Genomic DNA, 20,764 nt, shown 5'->3' on the forward strand with positions numbered 1-20,764 from the left:
AATCCTACTTACGGTTTTATAAGTAGTATTTGGTTTTGTACTAGCATTTTAGTTTTATTGTGCCTTACAGCCAAACCATTAAAACTGTTTTCTATCTGCCTTGATATGACTATAATTATTATACCAGCATAATACAACATAGGCAGGTCCCTTTATTGTGATTAATTGATTATGTGCCATGAAATGTGTCAAATCTGAACAACCACATAGATGGACCCTCTCCAAGATTATCTGTCCCCAACCTAGTGCTTCAGGTCTTCCAATGGTGTACTCATTGGTGCTGTAATTTAGTCTATTCATTTTGCTGTTGGTCGTTCTGTTCTTCTCTTTTCTTCTGTCTTTTCCATCATTGCTCAAGAGAGCTAATGTGTCCAGGTTATAGTAATTTGAGCCTGGTCATTTGTGCCTTGAGTATGAATTCTGGATTGATTTGTTCTGTGATCCATTTGTTTGTTTTCTTGGCTGTCCATGGTATTCTCAACACCAAAGTTCAAAATACCAATATTCGTTCTATCCTGCTTCTTCAAAGCCAAATTTTCACTTACATAGAGCATCACAGGGAAAATCATTGCCTACATGATTCTGATCTTTGTAGGTATAGGCAGACTATCAAAACATTGAAATACCTTTTCCAGTGCCTTCATTGCTACTCTGCAGCATATCTCCTGATTGCTCGTTTTCATACTATTGATAGACAATCCTAAAAGGCAGAAGCTATCTACTGCTATAGTGCAGTTCTAGGGCAGATTGCCATACCTGTTGTCATTTGTTTGGTTTTCTTTATGTTTAATCTTAGTCCCATTTTTTCATTGTGCTCCTTGAATTTTATTATTAGAGTTTGCAGATTATTTACATCTTTGGCTGTCAGTGTCATCAGCATAGGTTATTGTTGATTTTTCCTTCAATTTTAAAACCACATTCATTTTCTTCCAAACCAGCTTCCCTCAATGTATATTCCATGTATAGGTTGAATAACAAGGAGAGAGTATACAGCCTTGTCTCACTCCTTTGCCACCCTGGAACTAGTCTGTTTTGCCATGTTCCATCTGAATTGTGGCTTCTTATCCTCTGTATAGGTTTTGCATGAGGACAATGAGATATTCTGGGATTCCAATTTTTGTAAGGATGTTCTACAGTTTGACATGATTGACACAATTGAAGGTTTTTCTATAATCAATAAAGTACATATTGACTTCTTTTTGGTATTCTTTGGCTTTCTCAGTTATCTAGCATGCATCAGCAATATCACTTGTTGCTCAACCTTTTCTAAAACTGCCTTAAACATCTGAAATTTCTCTTACCATGTAAAATGGTATATACAGTGCTCTAATCTGTATTGGATGATTCTAAGCATTATTTTACTACCAGATAGTAAAATTAGGGATGTTGTATACCAGTTTGCACACTCTGTTAAGTCTCCTTTTTTGGTACCCCTTACCTTAATTTTCCATAAGCACTATTTTGGGTTGTGTGGGTAGAAGCAGTTGCATACAGGTGCTTGCTATAAGATGGGGCTTTTAACAATTTCTCACATCTAATGAAAAGGTTTACGGTCAAGGTATTTATTTCAGAGTTTCTCCAAATGTTGCCACTTTAGTTGGGAATTCTGGGAATTACAGTCCCAACACATTTGAAGAATGCCAAACTGCCTCTATAATAATGATACTATAGATACAGATACAGGTATGTGTCCAAAGTTCAATCCACGTGAAATGAACTCGAGACTTTATTTTTTTTTTAATAAATATTTTCACAGACCTCTCAGTTTTATTCTGTTTCTCCCATTTCTGTTATATGGATTGTTGTTTGTATTTTAGTATTGGTCATCATGAGTTTTTATTTTGATGGCACAATATAAATGTACAAAATGTTCTCTTTTAGAATGTTATGGTACAGCTTGAAAGCACCATATCTTTTGTTCCCACAGATGATAGCATTTCTGCAGCAAGTACCTCTGATGTCCAAGATCGCCTTTCGGCTCTTGAACTGAGAGTGCAGCAGCAAGAAGATGAAATCACAGTGCTGAAAGCAGCTCTGGCTGACGTATTGAGACGACTTGCCATATCAGAAGATCACGTTGCATCTGTGAGAAAATCGGCACCAAGTAAAGGTAAGACAGACCTCCTCTGCATATCGTTTTCATTTAAGATTGTGTGATCTATATATTGTTCATTACTGAAGCTCACTAGGTTCACCAACTAAATGTTCAATGATATGCCGCTTTCAGAGTTACATGTTTTTGCAAAACACATGCAGTCCGAGTGTGTTATCTATTGTATCAGTGGCATATCTAGCAATTTTGACACCCTGGGTGGATCATTTTTTAAGACCTTCCTCTATACGACTAAATTATTTTCAGTAATAATCATGAAATGAAAAGAAGAATGGCCAGAAAAGGGACACATACAGTGAAATTTTTGTTTTATTGAACTTCATATATATAATTATGCCAGTAAAAAAAATACAGTATAAAGAAGTTGGGAAAAAACAATCAATTAATGCTTTTTAATTACTTTAATGCATTTTTTGTAAAAAATTGGGAAAAATAATATGACTACATATTGGTCTGTCATAATACTAATTGATATTAATATTACAGTTTCTTTTTTGAGCCTTAACTTCTGCAAATTTGTCAATGACTTCATCAACATTTATTTTCTTTGCTTATTTATGTTCAATAGCCAGATTAGTCAATCTTTCTTCACTTATCTAGAGTTTTCCAATGTTGGGCAATTATTGTTTTAGCTGATAAAATTAAATAGGTAGAAAGTTCCTTATTTTTAATCTTGAGATTTGGTCCTGTAAATAAATGCAGTAAGCCTAACTCTGGGGAGCATTCAGTTCTTTGTTTAGTAATGGTACTTATCTCCCCCCAAATTTTACACTAATAGGATATAGGTTTATTGCATGAACACCAAAAATGAAAGAAATACCTTTTTTATTTTTTGGACAACCTCTCCAATTTTTGGAAGAATAATTCTGATGTATATGTGCCGATCTAACAGGAGTCAAGTGTCAGCGAAGTACAATCTTCCACTGCAGTTCTTGCATTGAAGCTGAGGTGAATCCACCCAATTTCCATAACTGCTATAAATTAGTCTCCTGTATGGATTTACCAAGATCAGTATGCCAAGCTTCCTTTAAACCATGGGTGAATCTCCTATTTCTAACTGCAAGTATAACCTATAAATCTTTTAGATTATTCCCTTTGGTTGTTCTAAGTAATTCTAAATAGTTAAATATTAAATTCTCAAAAATAGTTAGGAAAAATCTTAAAGATAAGGATACATTTGGCAAAGATTCATAAAAATTCCACTTCACAATAAATTCCAGAAATTGCAATACTGTTCACGTCTTTGTTTCTTCAGGATTGACTCTAGTGGCTTTCTTTTTTAAAAAAAATAATTTTTATTGAGGAAGTTTTTCAACAAAATTAAAAACAATACACATTTTGAATTAAAAAAAGAATAAAGAAAAGTAATAAGGAAGTGAAAAAGAAATATTGAAAAAAATGGAGAAGAAAGAAAAGAAAGATTCTAAAGCAGCAGCTTTCAATCTTCTTGACAGTGGTTTTAGATACATTTATATTTTACCCTCTCTAAGGTTACATAATAATTTCCTTCTTTCCATAAGTTACCCAATTCTAGTAGCTTTCAAATGTCTCCTTAGCCAAAAAAATTCCACTAAAATATCTTCACTAGAAAAGTAATTACAAATTTCTATTACATTTGGTAAAAACTTCCAAAATTTTTATTCTTTTGGAAAAATTAGAGAAAATGGATGAATGATAGCAAACATTGACACTATTTGATCCGTTGCTTTAGAACTAGTGTCCAGTTCTTAGAGAAAATGATTGAGGCATTCAAACATTGCCTTTTTGATTTCTTCTGTCAATATAAGACCAGAATCTTTTGTCATTTCTCCTTGCATTCTTCATTGCAAATTCTTCAAAATTTGATCTTTTTCCTATGTTAATGTCCATTTCTTTACATGTTGTTGCATATAGTAGTTAATGGGCTTCTCTACAATTTCTATGCAGCAGTCTTCAAGGAACAATTTTAAACTTTGGAGTTTCACTGTACATTGTTCAAAGCTGATTCCAGATGTTTGCAAATAATTTTGTGTCTGAATAATCTTATCTAAAACTTCATACCAGAAAAAAAGGATAACTCAGGAAAAAATATCACATACAGCAGAGAGCAAAATTTGAACTGATCCTCTTATGTCTGTGTTTTCTTTTGGATCCCATAGTATTTCAAAAGTTGACATTAACATTTCAAAATTTGTCTTTAGTGTGCTCACACTTCTCAAACATTCAAGGAATTTTGCAGAAGACACAAATAAGGACTTGGGAATGATTTATTTGATTTTTACCTGAATACTGGCCATAGATTCAGCATTTTCATATCTTCGACCAGGACAGTGGCTTTTGTCCAGTCCTTCACTTTCCAGTTGTTTCAAGATCTCTTCTATGAGTGCAGCAGCAGTCTTCCCAAAAATAGGAAATAAGTCCAAGAATGATTACTTTCTTTCGGCTTTACCATCTTCAGTATGGACGTATCTGATCATTTCACAAGTTTGCTCAGAGTGTGAACCATCAGGAGTGCTCTCAAAAAAAAAAAAAAAATCCAAAGTATTTTTTGCTTTTTTAATAACTACCTGTTTTTTCTTTGACATAATTTTTGAGAAAATGAATTCATTTTGAATTTTTTGAGGTAAGTATAAAATCAATCTCCTTCAGAAGGAATAGCATGTTTAATTTTTATAACACGCTCCTTCTAATTGGGTCGCAATTTGGGAGTAATTCTACCAACTCCGAAAAATTTCCTTTGTTTCCTGATGATGACATATCCTCTCTGTGACCATGGAAAGGAAGGTTTTGTTTAGCCCACAACATAATTACATCCAAAAGATAACGCAAAACATTTCTCCATTTTTTTCTTTAATTATCCATTACTACTTGATGGATTTTATCTTTTTTTTTCCTTTTTAGTTTTAATTCCATTGCCAAGGTCTTCCATTTTTCCAAGTAGGAGAGATATGATTCAGATACCTCATGTTCACGGAATTTAGGATCTAATTTCCTCTAGGTTTTAAATCTAGTTATAAAGCTGGATGTTCCAGCTTTTGCCTTGTTATCAGCAGACAATCTGCAGAAAGAACAACATTTTTTTTAGTTTTGAATAAACCTTTCAAGTTCTTAATACTTTTTCACCATTTGGTAAAGATTTATAAAACCATGAAGAACACTGGAACCTGTAATCCTCCTCTCCCTCCAAAAAAAACCATCTGCCATCTGCCCTCCTGCGACAGCCAGCATTGTACCAAGAGGTTGCTGATGTGCCACTGGCTCAAGCTCCCTGGCTGTTCTTGCACTGCTCTGCTGAACAGCTGATCTGCACAATCTTAGCTGTTTAGTAGTTGGCAGTGAGGCACAGATGCAACAATAAAGCTAAAGCTGGAGTTGGGTTGCTGCTGCCAGCTGCCTTGTCTTTGGTAGCACCCCCTTATTCCCTGCACTTGGGGCAGACTGCCCTCCCCTCAACCTTTGGTACACCACTGTATGATAGTCTACCCCAACTTGGTGCTTTCCAGGTTTCTTTCTGCAAATCTTGTCCTCTCCTAAGCATCACATGGTGAATAAGAATGTTGTGTGCGGATAACGGACAATGAAAGGACATCAGGTTGAAAGGAGTTGATTCAGGGTCATCTGTAATGCATAAGAATGTGGCAGTTGAGCAGTATGCAGAGATGTGAAAGTTCACCCAAGAGAGGGAGTGTGAAAACGATTGAGAGAGGTTCTTTAACAACTAACTATTCTTCCCACATTGCTGCTGTTGCTGTTGAAAATATAGGAGTATGGACAGCATCCTGTCAGTGGCTTTCCTAGGGATTTTAGATCTGGACTGCAAAAATCCAGATGACCAGATGATGATGTTAGTTTGCAACATGACAGTAAAGAGTCACAGAGAAGTCTTTGCAATCTAGCAATCTGGCACCTTTCCGACCCCTTAGGCAGAGATTTTTCTCCATTGTATATGTAGACTAAACCTTGGATAATTAACAAGCAGAGCATGTGTTTTGCTAAGAATCTATGACCTTTTCCCTAATGTCTTGAGTAATATTTCCAATTAAGTAACCAGGGGATAGGATTAGGGGAAGAAAGTTAAGAAAGCACTTTTAAATGGCAATTTGCTTTTATCTAGAAATTTAAAAGTAGCTGTGTTTTGCAAAGATTGCCATAAATGAGCAGATGTTTCACCTTATATTATTAGCAATGGCAAGAAATTCTGCTTCCTGTAAAATGACTTTTTTTTAAAAAAAGAATCCTCACCCCAGTTCTCACTAAGCATATTCTAAAGTTAGTATCCAGTATCATCTATGGAAGCAGAAAATAGTTTTTCACAGAAAGAGTTTACCAAGAAAATTATACCACTGCTGGGGTGCTAGTTCCTCTTTACTGCTAGCTTGGTTTATGAATCTGCCTCACAAAACAGCAAATCAAGGAAATAGTTTGCAAGTGTGTGTGTGTTAAAAACTCTTAGCACACCACCATTAGGTAGTTTTTTCCCTACCCTTTCCTAAAGTATTGGAATGCTTTAAAATGAATTTAAACCCAAGAAACAATCTGACAGCCCAAAAAGTATAAATATAAAGTACAGTATATTACAGAGAGTACTTAAATTGAAGTCTAATATATCTGAGGCTGGAGTGGAGTAGGAATATGAGTATCAAGTGGGGGAAGGCTGATACATTATCTCTGAATTCCCTTGTCAGTACTTCAAACATTCAGCCACTTGCATGGAGTGCTGTTTGTTTTTATGGCATGTTTTAAGCTTGATGGTCAGCAGTGGTAAGAGGAAAGTAAATAGCCCTTTTCTATAGTCTTAGTAAGGAGTGCTTTTTCCAAAAAATACATTTTCTAAGAAAGAAAACTACTGAAAAAAAATGCATGTTTGGATGTGTCCATGTGTTTGTGAGTGAGAGAGAGAGATGGAGGAGGAGAGAGGGAGATGTACTTCTAGACGTTTACACATACTTGGTTTATCTGTTTAAAAAAATCTTGCAATATGTAAGACTTTTAGATTTCCATATAATGAGGATCATATATACATAGAGGAAAGAAGTGAGCCATTATTCATCAAGTCTATATGTTTAATAAATTGGCCTGTTTGATTTCCAAAGCTTGCCTGCCTAATTTTTTCCTGGTGATAACATTACTGGCTAACTTGTTTTTTTCAGCTCCAATAATATTGTAATCCATTTTATATGGGGAAATGAACTGTATCATTTATATTATTTTATACCTCTGCTACTGTTTAGTTTGCAACATTAATATTTGGATTGAGAGTGGCTGGTATTTTTAATTTAGTAGAACATCGGTGAACAACTTCTGATGATTAATGAGTCATAAAACAAGTGTGACTACTTGGTAGTATTTGCATATTGTTTAATACAGGGGAAGCAAAAATGAAAATGAGTTGCTTGAAGAAGAAAGATGGTACTGTAAGAGAACTTGACACGTAGCAAGATTGCTCTTATGAAAACTGCTTTGTTGTTTTAAGAGCCATTAGCAGCATTTTAATGCCTTTTATTATTGGCAGCAACTACAGTGAAATCCTCATTCCAAACTACAAAAGTATAATAAGTCTTTTGGGTTATTAATTAAAGAAACACCAGACTATTTCAGGAATTTTAGAATTGTAGAGCTAATGTCAAGCAACAGTGTGAGTATGTGGGAGATGGGCAGTAGGTAGACCTGATAGATATAGTAGATAACATATTCAAGACCAAGTGCTATTTTTTAAAAATGTGAACAATATTTACATTAAAGGTATGCCAAAATGTGATTTGAAGCAGTCAGAGGTGCTTCAGAACCAGTGTAGGCACCCTTGTTTTGCCTACCTGCAGCTCCTTAAAAGAGTTGTGCCTTTTCCTGAGCTTGTCCTCCATTGGGTTGGTTGATTTGTGTCCTTCCATTTACATCACAGGAGATCACTTCAGACATCCCATTATGGTTTGTATAAAGAAAAGGATGGAAATTAAAGCATTATTTCAGTTTTTAATCTGTCAAATCAGTTTATAGCTGCCTGTCTTATATATTCAGTTACTCAGTTCACCTGTCTAAAGAGAGAGTGGCACCTTAGAGACAGATCTCTAGTTTAGTTATATCTATAGTTAGTCTTTCAGAACTGATAATTTTTCTTGATAGCAGTATGCACCAAAAGAAAAAAAAAACAGATTTATTCACAGACGGTTTAAAATCTACTTACCTTGTTTGACCAACTGGATGACATGTTTTCAGAATAAAAGAATTCCAGGGGACAGAACTGTCATTCTGATTCTGTTACAGGTAGTCCTTGGTTAACAACCACTCTTTTAGCGACTGTTCAAAGTTGTGATGGCTCTGAATGAGTAGTGGTTATAACTGGTACTTGAAGTTCCGGCCATCCCAGCACTCCTGCAATCACATGATCGCAATCTGGGCACTTGGCAACCAGCTTGCACTTACGAGGTTGCAGCTTCCTGCAGTCACATGATTGCAATTTGCGACCTTCCCTGCTGTCTTCCCACAAGCAAAGCCAACAGGGAAGCTGGCAGTGAAGGTTGCAAGTTGCTCTGGTAAGTCTCCTCCACCTGCATACCCTCTCCTGGCCCCTCTGCACTCGTGCCTTGCTGGCCACTCTCACACCCTTGTGCACCTTCCCCAAGCCTTGCTGTGCTCACGCCTCCTTGGCCACTCGCGTACCCTCTCCACTTGGCAGCACCCTCCCCAGGCCTTGCTGCAGTCATTCCACGCCTCCCCGGCCACTTGCGCACCCTCCCCCACTCAGCAGCAGCCACCTCAGATCCTGCCACACTCATGCTGCATCTACCTGGCCACTCACACACCCCTTCACTCCCTCTCCCACCTGGCAGCAGCCACTTGCCTGCCTGCCGGCCTGCTTGCAAACCACCTGGGACTTGCAACTTCCTGTCAGCTTCCCCACTGACTTTGGTTGTGGGAAGCCAGCAGAAAGTTAAGAGGAGGTACTTGGTTAGCAATGGCAATGGGGGATGGCAGGGATTGCCATCTCTGAGCAATGTGGTCATGTGACATCGCATTTTATGACTACATCGCTTAGCGATCAAAATTCCAAGCCCCATTGCAACTCAAGGACTACCTGTATATCCACCTGCTATTTTGATATAAATTCTGAAAAATGTCATAATATTCAGTACATGGTACATTTATTTTTTGCATCAAAGTAGCTCAACTCGTTTAGAAAGTGAAGTCTTTTCCAACAAATTAAACATTGTAGAGTTTGATTCTTCTTACATTTGGAAAACAAATCTAGCTGACAAAATTTTAAAACAGGACAGTTTAAACTTTGATAAAAATAATTGTCCCGGAAAAATAATTTGAACAAAAAATATCTGTTTAGTTACTGGAGCAGATGTTTCAGTACTGTATAAAATGCTACTGACATGAGTACCACAATAAAAAATAATCATGAAGATTCTGAACAAGTTCTAATGTTTTCACAAACTGCTTAGAATGAAAAGAATAGAAGACAGCAATATTTTGTATAATGTTAAAGAACACATAGTTGGAGAAACTTCAAGAAAACTTTTCAGTGGGTTACTGACATTAATCTTAATGTTACCAATACAACTAATACAACAACTACTACTATTACTGATGTGTAAATAGGATCAGTAAAATATGGGCTGTTTTAGGACAATAAGACAGTTCTTGAAACCATGGATTTTGTCTGTTAGCAACTGTGAATTAATGGAATAGGAAAATATAGTTTGGGGTTTCCTATTTCATTCCTACTTTGTTTTTAAGACTCTAATGGTTTACCTAATTCACAGAGGTGCCAGGCAGGAGTAGCTAAAAATCAGAAATGAGCCATAATTATTTGTTCATCTGCAAGAAAGACTTTGCTTTCTTCTAGCCTCTTCAATACACCATGATAAAAACCAACCAGCGCTTAGAATGCTGTTTGCAGACACTGAATTTCAATGTACTATTAGCAGTATCTGTTTATAAGTTTCAGTGGATCTTTATTAATTTGCATAAGCAAGAAACCTATGTTTCCTCTTTTATTTCTTCATTTTCAAAAGTAGCTTTTAAAGATAAGTGTGCTGTGTGAAGTATTAAACTAATATGGTAAAAAGTAAATACATATCCACTATTAAGTTTTTATTTCCTATTTACATTACATTAATACATTAATCAGACACTGATTATTTCAAAGCTCTATATTATACATCATCATGCGTAGAAGTCATAGAACCCAATTTTTTAATAGCGATTGTCAATGTTGGAATGGCAGAGAAACCTAAGTATAAGAAATAAGTGTTAGATTTATGTTATTTCTCTTGTGCTGAAATATTTTATACTGATGTCTAATATTTTGTTTGTACAGTATGCATTGTCTGGTCATTTTAGCTAATAAATCTAGAGTATCAATATGCTATTTTGTATTTATTTATTTTTTTAGTATTGTTACATACAGATTTTATATTTCAAACTTGAGAAAAAAAATCATCTATAGTTCATGGATGGCTTTATATATCTACATAGTCGCTTTCTTGGCTTACCTTTGTTCATTGTAACGAATGTGCATGCATTTATTAAGTTTAAATTTATTAATTATGCATCCTCTCTTATGACCACATCAGATTCTACAACATTCTACAGCATTCAATCAGCACTCATATGCAGATATCACACAATACTGTTTTTTTTATCAATGAATATTTCCTGTCATTGAAGTCCCAAAGCTGCACTAATACTTGGTAGAGCAGCCATGAAGGCCTTGGAAAAAGATATTCAAATGCCATGATGTGTCTATACCTACAAAGATTAGAATCATGCAAGCCGTGGTATTCCCCGTGATACTGTATTGAACTTTGATGTTGGAGAAGACTCCTGAGCATGTTTAATACCTAGGCTTATATTCCTCTCCCACCCACTTTTGAAATGCATGTCTTTTTATATTAACAGCCTTGATTAACTATGGGGGTACCTATAGTTCCTCTGGGAAGTACTAAAGTTTACATTGGAGCGTTCTACATACTTACTAATGTTTCCCTGGGGTTTTCTCTTTCAGGGCCCTACTGCCATACACTACCCTCTTCCATGAAGCTGGTCTTAATCTGTTTAATAGCCAGCAGCCATTCTTCGTCTCATCCACTGAGACGTTTCCACGCCTCAGTCTTCTTTATCTGTACCTGCTTCAGGCTCATTTAGCAAACTGTTTCCCCTCTGGCTTTTAGATGCTTAACCAGCTCTGTAGTTCAGAGAAAAATGTTTTTCCAGTTCTCTTGATAAGAAATGTCTTTGTTAACATTTGAGCCAGCTCCAGACTGTCTGAAAGACTTACTGTACATCTCTCTCTCACCCCATCCTCCTCCGTCCCCTTCAGGTATACTCTCGTACACCCTAGATTGGCTATAAATTTCTGCTTCTTTCTATATAGCTCCATCGGCATAAGCCGGTGGGGTTATTTAAAAGCAATAGGCAAGGGACAGGCTAAAAAATGCTCCTTTCCATGCCAAGCCAGCCTTTTCTTTCAGCACCTTCATTCTTGAGAGGAATTCTAAAATACTAATACTCTGAGCTAGACTGAATATTAACTTGATATGTATTTTGGCTATTTTATCATGGTGAATTTCTACCCTTACATGATATTTGCAATTTCTTAGTTTATTGACAGTGATGAGTTTCCCTTCAGTGGCAGGGTTTCCTCTCCAGGAGCAGGGTAAATAGATAGGCCTGCTGATGAAGCCATATCAGATATGTCTGATATGGCCATAATGCTATGGGTTTTCAGGTTTTGGCTTAGCGTGTTGTTTGGACAAGCCAACTGTATCATTCTCAGTAACTGTGGTTTAACACAATGTGTCAACCTAGTTGGCTTTACAAGATGAAGCTTGAAAAAATGTGTGAATTCCGATTCTATTAAGTTTTGGTATTCAAGACGTCTGTCTCCCTATCACTAATGAACAAGCAAGCAAATGATCAGTAAGGACATGATGGCATTTAAGACTCAAATACAGAATTATATCTAGAGTTGTAATTTTAGCCATCTTATATCCTGATATAAATAAGCAGCTCTTGAATAGTTAAGTCACTTGATCTTTGGATATACTGTAGAGACTGAAATTGGTACATAGCTATAGTAAGAATGGAACCAAAAGGAAGATCAAGGGCATCTTTTATTGCTAAAGGAATCTTCCTTCTTCTCCTCCATAATCAAGAAGTAGTGATGCCTTTTTGTTTGTTTATGAGATATTGTCATGGAGAATCAGTATATATATGTGGATATATGCAGACACACACTTGAAAGCAGTAGAAAAGTAAAAGATGTTGCCTAACACGTGAGAGGCCAGCAAGATAGACTGCACTGTAGTGGTGCCTGGGAAGTATATTAGGACTTCATGGAGGGTAACGCAAAGCTACAGTTTCCTGGTCCCAGTTGTATCCACAGCATATAATGGCATTAATTGCAGTCATCTTAGATTAAACAGCATCTGAAATCCAGCATGAAGACTACTGCCTCCCTCACCTACCCAGACCCCCACCTTAGAAGAAGCAGCTTCTCAGCTGAAAGTCTGAGTAATGTATTTGCCATTTGCCTGAATGGAGGTGAACATGAGAATTGGTTCAGGTGGAATTTCTAATGGAAAAAAATTCTGTGTATATGGAATGTATATGTTATCTTTCTCCTGTAAAGCATAATTTTTGGAGTTGCAAATAAATACCACAGCTGGATGGAATTGTCTTAAATAAAGCCAGTACCCAATTTTCACTGAAATGCATACACAATTTTGATAACTGCTTGGCAGTAATATTGTATTCTCCACCCCCACCCCCCGTAGAGGATTTCCTGTAATTTGAGCATACATTATATAAATAATATTTCCCTTAGGATGCAAAGGATTTTAATTTCTTCAAAACTGAAGATTAAATGAGTTTTTGATTCAGTGTATAAAATTACAATACTTATTTTATCTTTTTGCAAATATGAATGTGCAATGCCATTCATCAAAGGCAGGATTATATAGGCTAAATTGAATTATTGTGATGTAATAGACACAGATGTTATCTAGCCAGGTTTGCTTTTTTGAGAAACAAGTATAATCTTAGTTAAGTAAAAACATTGGATATCCAGGATTCCCCTTCATGGATCACTGCCTTGTCGTGGCGAAGGGGCTTGCGTAACTCAGTGAAGCCATGAGCTATACCGTGCAGGGCCACCCAAGACGGACAGGTCATGACAGAGAGTTCTGACAAAATGTGGTCCACTGGAGAAGGAAATGGCAACCCACTCCAGTATCCTTGCCAAGAAAACCCCATGGACAATGTTAAAAGGCTAAAAGATATGATGCCGGAAGATGAGCCCCTCAGGTCGGAAGGTGTCCAATATGCTACTGGGGAAGAGCGGAGGGCATTTCCAAGTAGCTCCAGAAAGAGTGAAGCGGCTGGGCCAAAGCCGAAAGGACGTTCAGCTGTGGATGTATCTGGAAGCGAAAAGAAGGTCCGATGCTGTAAAGAACAATATTGTATAGGTACCTGGAATGTAAGATCTATGAACCAAGGCAAGCTGGATGTGGTCAAACATGAGATGACAAGATTGAACGTCGACATCTTGGGAATCAGCGAACTGAAATGGACGGGAATGGGTGAATTTAATTCGGGTGACCATTATATCTACTACTGTGGGCAAGAAACCCTTAGAAGAAATGGAGTTGCACTCATAGTGAATAAGAGAGTGGGAAAGGCAGTAATGGGGTACAACCTCAAAAACGACAGAATGATCTCAGTGCGTATCCAAGGCAAACCATTCAATATCACAGTCATCCAAGTCTATGCCCCAACCACTGATGCTGAAGAAGCTGAAGTTGACCGCTTCTATGAAGACCTACAACACCTTCTAGAACTAGCACCAAAAAAAGATGTCCTTTTCATCATAGGGGATTGGAATGCTAAAGTAGGAAGTCAAGGAGTAATCGGAATAACAGGCAAGTTTGGCCTTGGAGTACAAAATGAAGCAGGGCAAAGGCTAATAGAGTTCTGTCAAGAGAACAAGCTAGTCATAGCAAACACTCTTTTCCAACAACACAAGAGACGACTCTACACATGGACATCACCAGATGGTCAATACCGAAACCAGATTGATTATATACTTTGCAGCCAAAGATGGAGAAGCTCTATACAGACAGCAAAAACAAGACCAGGAGCTGACTGTGGCTCAGATCATGAGCTTCTTACTGCAAAATTTAGGCTTAAATTGAAGAATGTAGGGAAAACCACTAGACCACTCAGGTATGACTTAGATCATATTCCTTGTGAGTACACAGTGAAGGTGATGAATAGATTTAGAGGATTAGATTTGGTAGACAGAGTGCCTGAAGAACTATGGACGGAGGTCCGTAACATTGTACAGGAGGCAGCAACTAAAACCATCCCAAAGAAAAAGAAATGCAAGAAAGCAAAATGGCTGTCTGATGAGGCTTTACAAATAGCTGTGGAAAGAAGGAATGCGAAAAGCAAGGGTGAAAGGGAAAGATATAAGCAGCTGAATGCAGATTTCCAGAGAATAGCCAGGAGAGATAAGAAGGCCTTCTTAAATGAACAATGCAAAGAAATTGAGGAAAACAATAGAATGGGGAAGACTAGAGATCTCTTCAAGAAAATTGGAGATATGAAAGGAACGTTTAGTGCAAAGATGGGCATGATAAAGGACAAAAAAGGCAGGGACCTAACAGAAGCAGAAGAGATTAAGAAGAGGTGGCAAGAATACACAGAAGAACTATACAAGAAAGATCTTAATGTCCCTGATGTCCACGCTGGTGTGATCACTGACCTTGAGCCAGACATCCTAGAGAGTGAAGTCAAGTGGGCCTTAGGAAGCATTGCTAACAACAAAGCTAGTGGAGATGACAGGATTCCAGCTGAGTTATTTAAAATACTAAAAGATGATGGTGTTAAAGTGCTGCACTCAATATGCCAGCAAGTTTGGAAAACGCAACAGTGGCCACGGGATTGGAAAAGGTCAGTTTACGTTCCAATTCCAAAGAAGGGCAACGCCAAAGAATGCTCAAACTATCGCACAATTGCACTCATTTCACATGCTAGCAAGGTTATGCTCAAAATCCTACAAGCTAGGCTTCAGCAATATATGAACCGAGAACTACTGGATGTACAAGCTGGGTTTCGAAGAGGCAGAGGAACTAGAGATCAAATCGCCAACATTCGCTGGATCATGGAGAAAGCACGAGAGTTCCAGAAAAATATCTACTTCTGCTTCATTGACTATGCAAAAGCCTTTGATTGTGTGGATCACAACAAACTGTGGCAAATTCTTAAAGAGATGGGAATACCAGACCACCTTACCTGTCTCCTGAGAAATCTGTATGCGGGCCAAGAAGCAACAGTTAGAACCGGTCACGGAACAACCGATTGGTTCAAAATAGGGAAAGGTGTACGACAAGGCTGTATACTGTCACCCTGCTTATTTAACCTATATGCAGAGTACATCATGAGAAATGCCAGGCTGGAAGAATCACAAGCCGGAATTAAGATTGCAGGGAGAATCATCAACAACCTCAGATATGCGGACGATACCACCCTAATGGCAGAAAGTGAAGAAGAACTAAAGAGCCTCTTGATGAGGGTGAAAGAGGAGAGTGCAAAAGCTGGCTTGAAACTCAACATTAAAAAAACTAAGATCATGGCATCTGGACCCATCAATTCCTGGCCAATAGAAGGGGTAGAAATGGAAGCAGTAACAGACTTCATTTATTTGGGCTCCAAGATCACCGCAGACGGAGACTGCAGCCATGAAATTAAAAGACGCTTGCTCCTTGGGAGGAAAGCTATGGCAAGCCTAGATAGCATATTAAAAAGCAGAGACGTCACCTTGCCGACAAAGATCCGCATAGTCAAAGCTATGGTTTTTCCAGTAGTAATGTATGGCTGTGAGAGCTGGACCATAAAAAAGGCCGAGCGCCGAACAATTGATGCCTTTGAACTGTGGTGCTGGAGAAGACTCTTAAGAGTTCCCTGGACTGCTAGGAGGTCAAACCAGTCAATCTTAAAGGAAATCAACCCTGACTGCTCATTGGAAGGATCGATAATGAAGCTCAAGCTCAGATATTTTGGCCACCTAATGCGAAGAGAGATCTCTTTGGAGAAGACCCTGATGCTGGGAAAGATTGAAGGCAAAAGGAGAAGAGGACGGCAGAGGATGAGATGGTTAGATAGCATCACTGAAGCAATGAGCATGAAACTGAGCAAACTCAGGGAGGCAGTGAAGGACAGGAAGGCCTGGCGCAATATGGTTCATGGGGTCACGAAGAGTCGGACACAACTTAACGACTAAACAACAATCCAGGATTGAGTTCTGTCCAAAAGATCCTTCAGATCACGATCTTGGATATTCAGCCCATTTGGGAGCAATGGGTCAGTTCCCCATTTCCTGGAGCATTCCTGTCTTATTTTAATTAAGGTTTGAGTAAATTTTGTGCATTGCTGCTGCTAGGCAAGCAACAACATGAGACTCTTGCAATCTTTTTGAAATCAGGAAGAAGACATAGAATTGAATACAGGTGGTCCTCGCTTAGCGACCCTAATTGGAACCAGAATTTCTGTCATTAGGCAAAACATAACATGACTGCACTGCTTAGTGACTGCAGTTTCGATAGTCCCACTTACAGTCATTAGGCCAGTGTAAAGATCGCTGCATTCAGTGCTGAATAAAGACTCTGTGAGACACAGGCTTGTACAAAAGCAGTTTACTCAGGTATAATGCGTAGCGGTTACAGACAAAGCCAGGATTGGCTTGGTGCGGTTACATACTGCGGTTTTATAGGGTTTCTCCCCTTGACCAGGAGTTACCCCTCGTTCCCGCCCTTTACCCCGGTTCCCTGGGTTACTCAGTTCGTCAACGGGGTTCTTCCCCTCGCCTTAGTGGCAGATTCAGCTGGGTTTCTTTGTCTCCCTGATTGCTGCCCTTTGTTTGTGTGATTGTTGCGTTCATTGGGCTTTTTTTCTGTGGACCAAGCTGGGGCTCCTTGATTGCTTGCGGATTGCTACTGAATTGCTGTGCTTCCGAGCTGTTGTGGTTGGCGGTGCCTGGGGCATTCGAGGAAAGCTGGCTTTGTTACAAAGTATCCATTTCTGCCGCCACCTGCCGGCAATTAACTTGGGGTTTGCCCTACTTCCTCTTTTCTGCTGCCTCCGCCTGAGGTGGTAAAATTGACTAGAGGTGGTGAAACTGAACAGTGGTGTTGGCCATGCTGTGCTGGCTGAATCTGACAGCCAGGACCTCAGACTTCTGCCTTGCCATGGTCACCTCCACTTCAATTCCCCTTCCCCACCCACCTACCTACCCCCCATCTCTGCCCTTTTGGCCACTCTGTACTCCGCCGCCTCTGCCACCCCCTGCGATGGACTGCAGGGTGGTCAAAAGGACAGAGATGGAGAGGAGTTAATCAGGCGGGAGGAAATTGAAGTGCCCCCTGCAGTCATAAATATGGTGGGCTGACATGCACCTGAATTTTGATCATATAACTGCAGGGGTGCTGCAGTGGTCATAATGTCGAGGACCGGGCATAAGTACAGGTAATCCCTGGGTTAAGAACTCCCTGTTTAAGGACAACCCATAGTTAAGAATGGAGCCTATTGTAGCAAAATTTGAGTGAAATACACAATGATTCAAGTTAAATACACAACAATTTGAGTTAATTACACAATACTACTTATACAGTATTATACAAGTATTATACAGTAATACTGTTCCAGCTTACATACAAATTCGACTTAAGGACAGACCTTTGCAATAGAACTCATCCTTAAACTGGGGACTACATGTACCATTCGTTCAGCACCATTGTAACTTTGAATGGTTGCTGAATGAATGGTCGTTAAGCGAGAACTACCTGTTATCATCTATGTTTCAATTATGGCAAACTCTCAAACTTCCAGATGATCTGCCCACTGGTTTCAAATATATGTTAAAAAACATAAGGACAATACTAAATTCTTGATCAGGGCATCAACATGAATCCTGAAGGAATATTTTCTCACAATACTTTCTCCAGGAATTATGACAGCAGAACTTAGGCTGAATTAACCTCTATCATTGGCAATGGATTGTTGAGCAATTACTATATTCTAAAATACTTTCTTCAGCACATTTTATGTATCCTTCATAAAGAAACATGCATGGTGGATAATAGATCTGTGTGAGATATTGAAGTATCAGTCTGAACCTGCCGTTTGCAGTATTAAGATACCATATCACTCACTATCTATGGATGCATGTGCATCCAAAGAAGACAATTCCACCAGGGTTGTCACTGAACTTACCATTTGTTGTTGTTGTTTAGTCGTTAAGTCATGTCCGACTCTTCGTGACCCCATGAACCATATTGCGCCAGGCCTTCCTGTCCTTCACTGCCTCCCTGAGTTTGCTCAGTTTCATGCTCATTGTTTCAGTGATGCTATCTAACCATCTCATCCTCTGCCGTCCTCTTCTCCTTTTGCCTTCAATCTTTCCCAGCATCAGGGTCTTCTCCAAAGAGATCTCTCTTCACATTAGGTGACCAAAGTATCTGACCTTGAGCTTCATTATCGATCCTTCCAATGAGCAATCAGGTTGATTTCCTTTAAGATTGACTGGTTTGACCTCCGAGCAGTCCAGGGGACTCTCAAGAGTCTTCTCCAGCACCACAGTTCAAAGGCATCAATTCTTCGGCGCTCGGCCTTCTTTATGGTCCAGCTCTCACAGCCATACATTACTACTGGAAAAACCATAGCTTTGACTATGCGGATCTTTGTCGGCAAGGTGACGTCTCTGCTTTTTAATATGCTATCTAGGCTTGCCATAGCTTTCCTCCCAAGGAGCAAGCGTCTTTTTAATTTCATGGCTGCAGTCTCCGTCTGCGGTGATATTGGAGCCCAAATAAATGAAGTCTGTTACTGCTTCCATTTCTACCCCTTCTATTGGCCAGGAATTGATGGGTCCAGATGCCATGATCTTACTTTTTTTAATGTTGAGTTTCAAGCCAGCTTTTGCACTCTCCTCTTTCACCCTCATCAAGAGGCTCTTTAGTTCTTCTTCACTTTCTGCCATTAGGGTGGTATCGTCTGCATATCTGAGGTTGTTGATGATTCTCCCTGCAATCTTAATTCCGGCTTGTGATTCTTCCAGCCTGGCATTTCTCATGATGTACTCTGCATATAGGTTAAATAAGCAGGGTGACAGTATACAGCCTTGTCGTACACCTTTCCCTATTTTGAACCAATCAGTTGTTCCATGACCGGTTCTAACTGTTGCTTCTTGGCCCGCATACAGATTTCTCAGGAGACAGGTAAGGTGGTCTGGTACTCCCATCTCTTTAAGAATTTGCCACAGTTTGTTGTGATCCACACAATCAAAGGCTTTTGCATAGTCAATGAAGCAGAAGTAGATATTTTTCTGGAACTCTCGTGCTTTCTCCATGATCCAGCGAATGTTGGCGATTTGATCTCTAGTTCCTCTGCGTCTTCGAAACCCAGCTTGTACATCCGGTAGTTCTCAGTTCATGTATTGCTGAAGCCTAGCTTGTAGGATTTTGAGCATAACCTTGCTAGCATGTGAAATGAGTGCAATTGTGCGATAGTTTGAGCATTCTTTGGCATTGCCCTTCTTTGGAATTGGAACATAAACTGACCTTTTCCAATCCCGTGGCCACTGTTGCATTTTCCAAACTTGCTGGCATATTGAGTGCAGCACTTTAACACCATCATCTTTTAGTATTTTAAATAACTCAGCTGGAATCCTGTCATCTCCACTAGCTTTGTTGTTAGCAATGCTTCCTAAGGCCCACTTGACTTCACTCTCTAGGATGTCTGGCTCAAGGTCAGTGATCACACCAGCGTGGACATCAGGGACATTAAGATCTTTCTTGTATAGTTCTTCTGTGTATTCTTGCCACCTCTTCTTAATCTCTTCTGCTTCTGTTAGGTCCCTGCCTTTTTTGTCCTTTATCATGCCCATCTTTGCACTAAACGTTCCTTTCATATCTCCAATTTTCTTGTAGAGATCTCTAGTCTTCCCCATTCTATTGTTTTCCTCGATTTCTTTGCATTGTTCATTTAAGAAGGCCTTCTTATCTCTCCTTGCTATTCTCTGGAAATCTGCATTCAGTTGCTTATATCTTTCCCTTTCACCCTTGCTTTTCGCATTCCTTCTTTCCACAGCTATTTGTAAAGCCTCATCAGACAGCCATTTTGCTTTCTTGCATTTCTTTTTCTTTGGGATGGTTTTAGTTGCTGCCTCCTGTACAATGTTATGGACCTCCGTCCATAGTTCTTCAGGCACTCTGTCTACCAAATCTAATCTCTAAATCTATTCATCACCTTCACTGTGTACTCACAAGGAATATGATCTAAGTCATACCTGAGTGGTCTAGTGGTTTTCCCTACATTCTTCAATTTAAGCCTAAACTTTGCGGTAAGAAGCTCATGATCTGAGCCACAGTCAGCTCCTGGTCTTGTTTTTGCTGTCTGTATAGAGCTTCTCCATCTTTGGCTGCAAAGTATATAATCAATCTGGTTTCGGTATTGACCATCTGGTGATGTCCATGTGTAGAGTCGTCTCTTGTGTTGTTGGAAAAGAGTGTTTGCTATGACTAGCTTGTTCTCTTGACAGAACTCTGTTAGCCTTTGCCCTGCTTCATTTTGTACTCCAAGGCCAAACTTGCCTGTTATTCCGATTACTCC

At 38.9% G+C, this 20,764-nt stretch overlaps 1 protein-coding gene across 3 annotated transcripts in view; it reads left to right on the forward strand.

The window, feature by feature from the left end:
* Nucleotides 1–20,764, forward strand: part of EML4 (EMAP like 4) — a 180,891-nt gene that overhangs the window by 76,147 nt on the left and 83,980 nt on the right. For all 3 annotated transcript variants that reach the window (XM_088147466.1, XM_088147462.1, XM_088147471.1), the window contains exon 2: nt 1,928–2,110. In XM_088147466.1, the coding sequence (XP_088003592.1) occupies nt 1,928–2,110 (183 nt within the window). The remainder of the gene's footprint in view (nt 1–1,927; nt 2,111–20,764) is intronic.

Source organism: Python bivittatus, unplaced genomic scaffold (genome assembly GCF_059951505.1).
Source record: "Python bivittatus isolate LINGU-HERP-01145 unplaced genomic scaffold, Pbiv_v1 ctg000020_np1212, whole genome shotgun sequence".
Classification (NCBI taxonomy): domain Eukaryota; kingdom Metazoa; phylum Chordata; class Lepidosauria; order Squamata; family Pythonidae; genus Python; species Python bivittatus.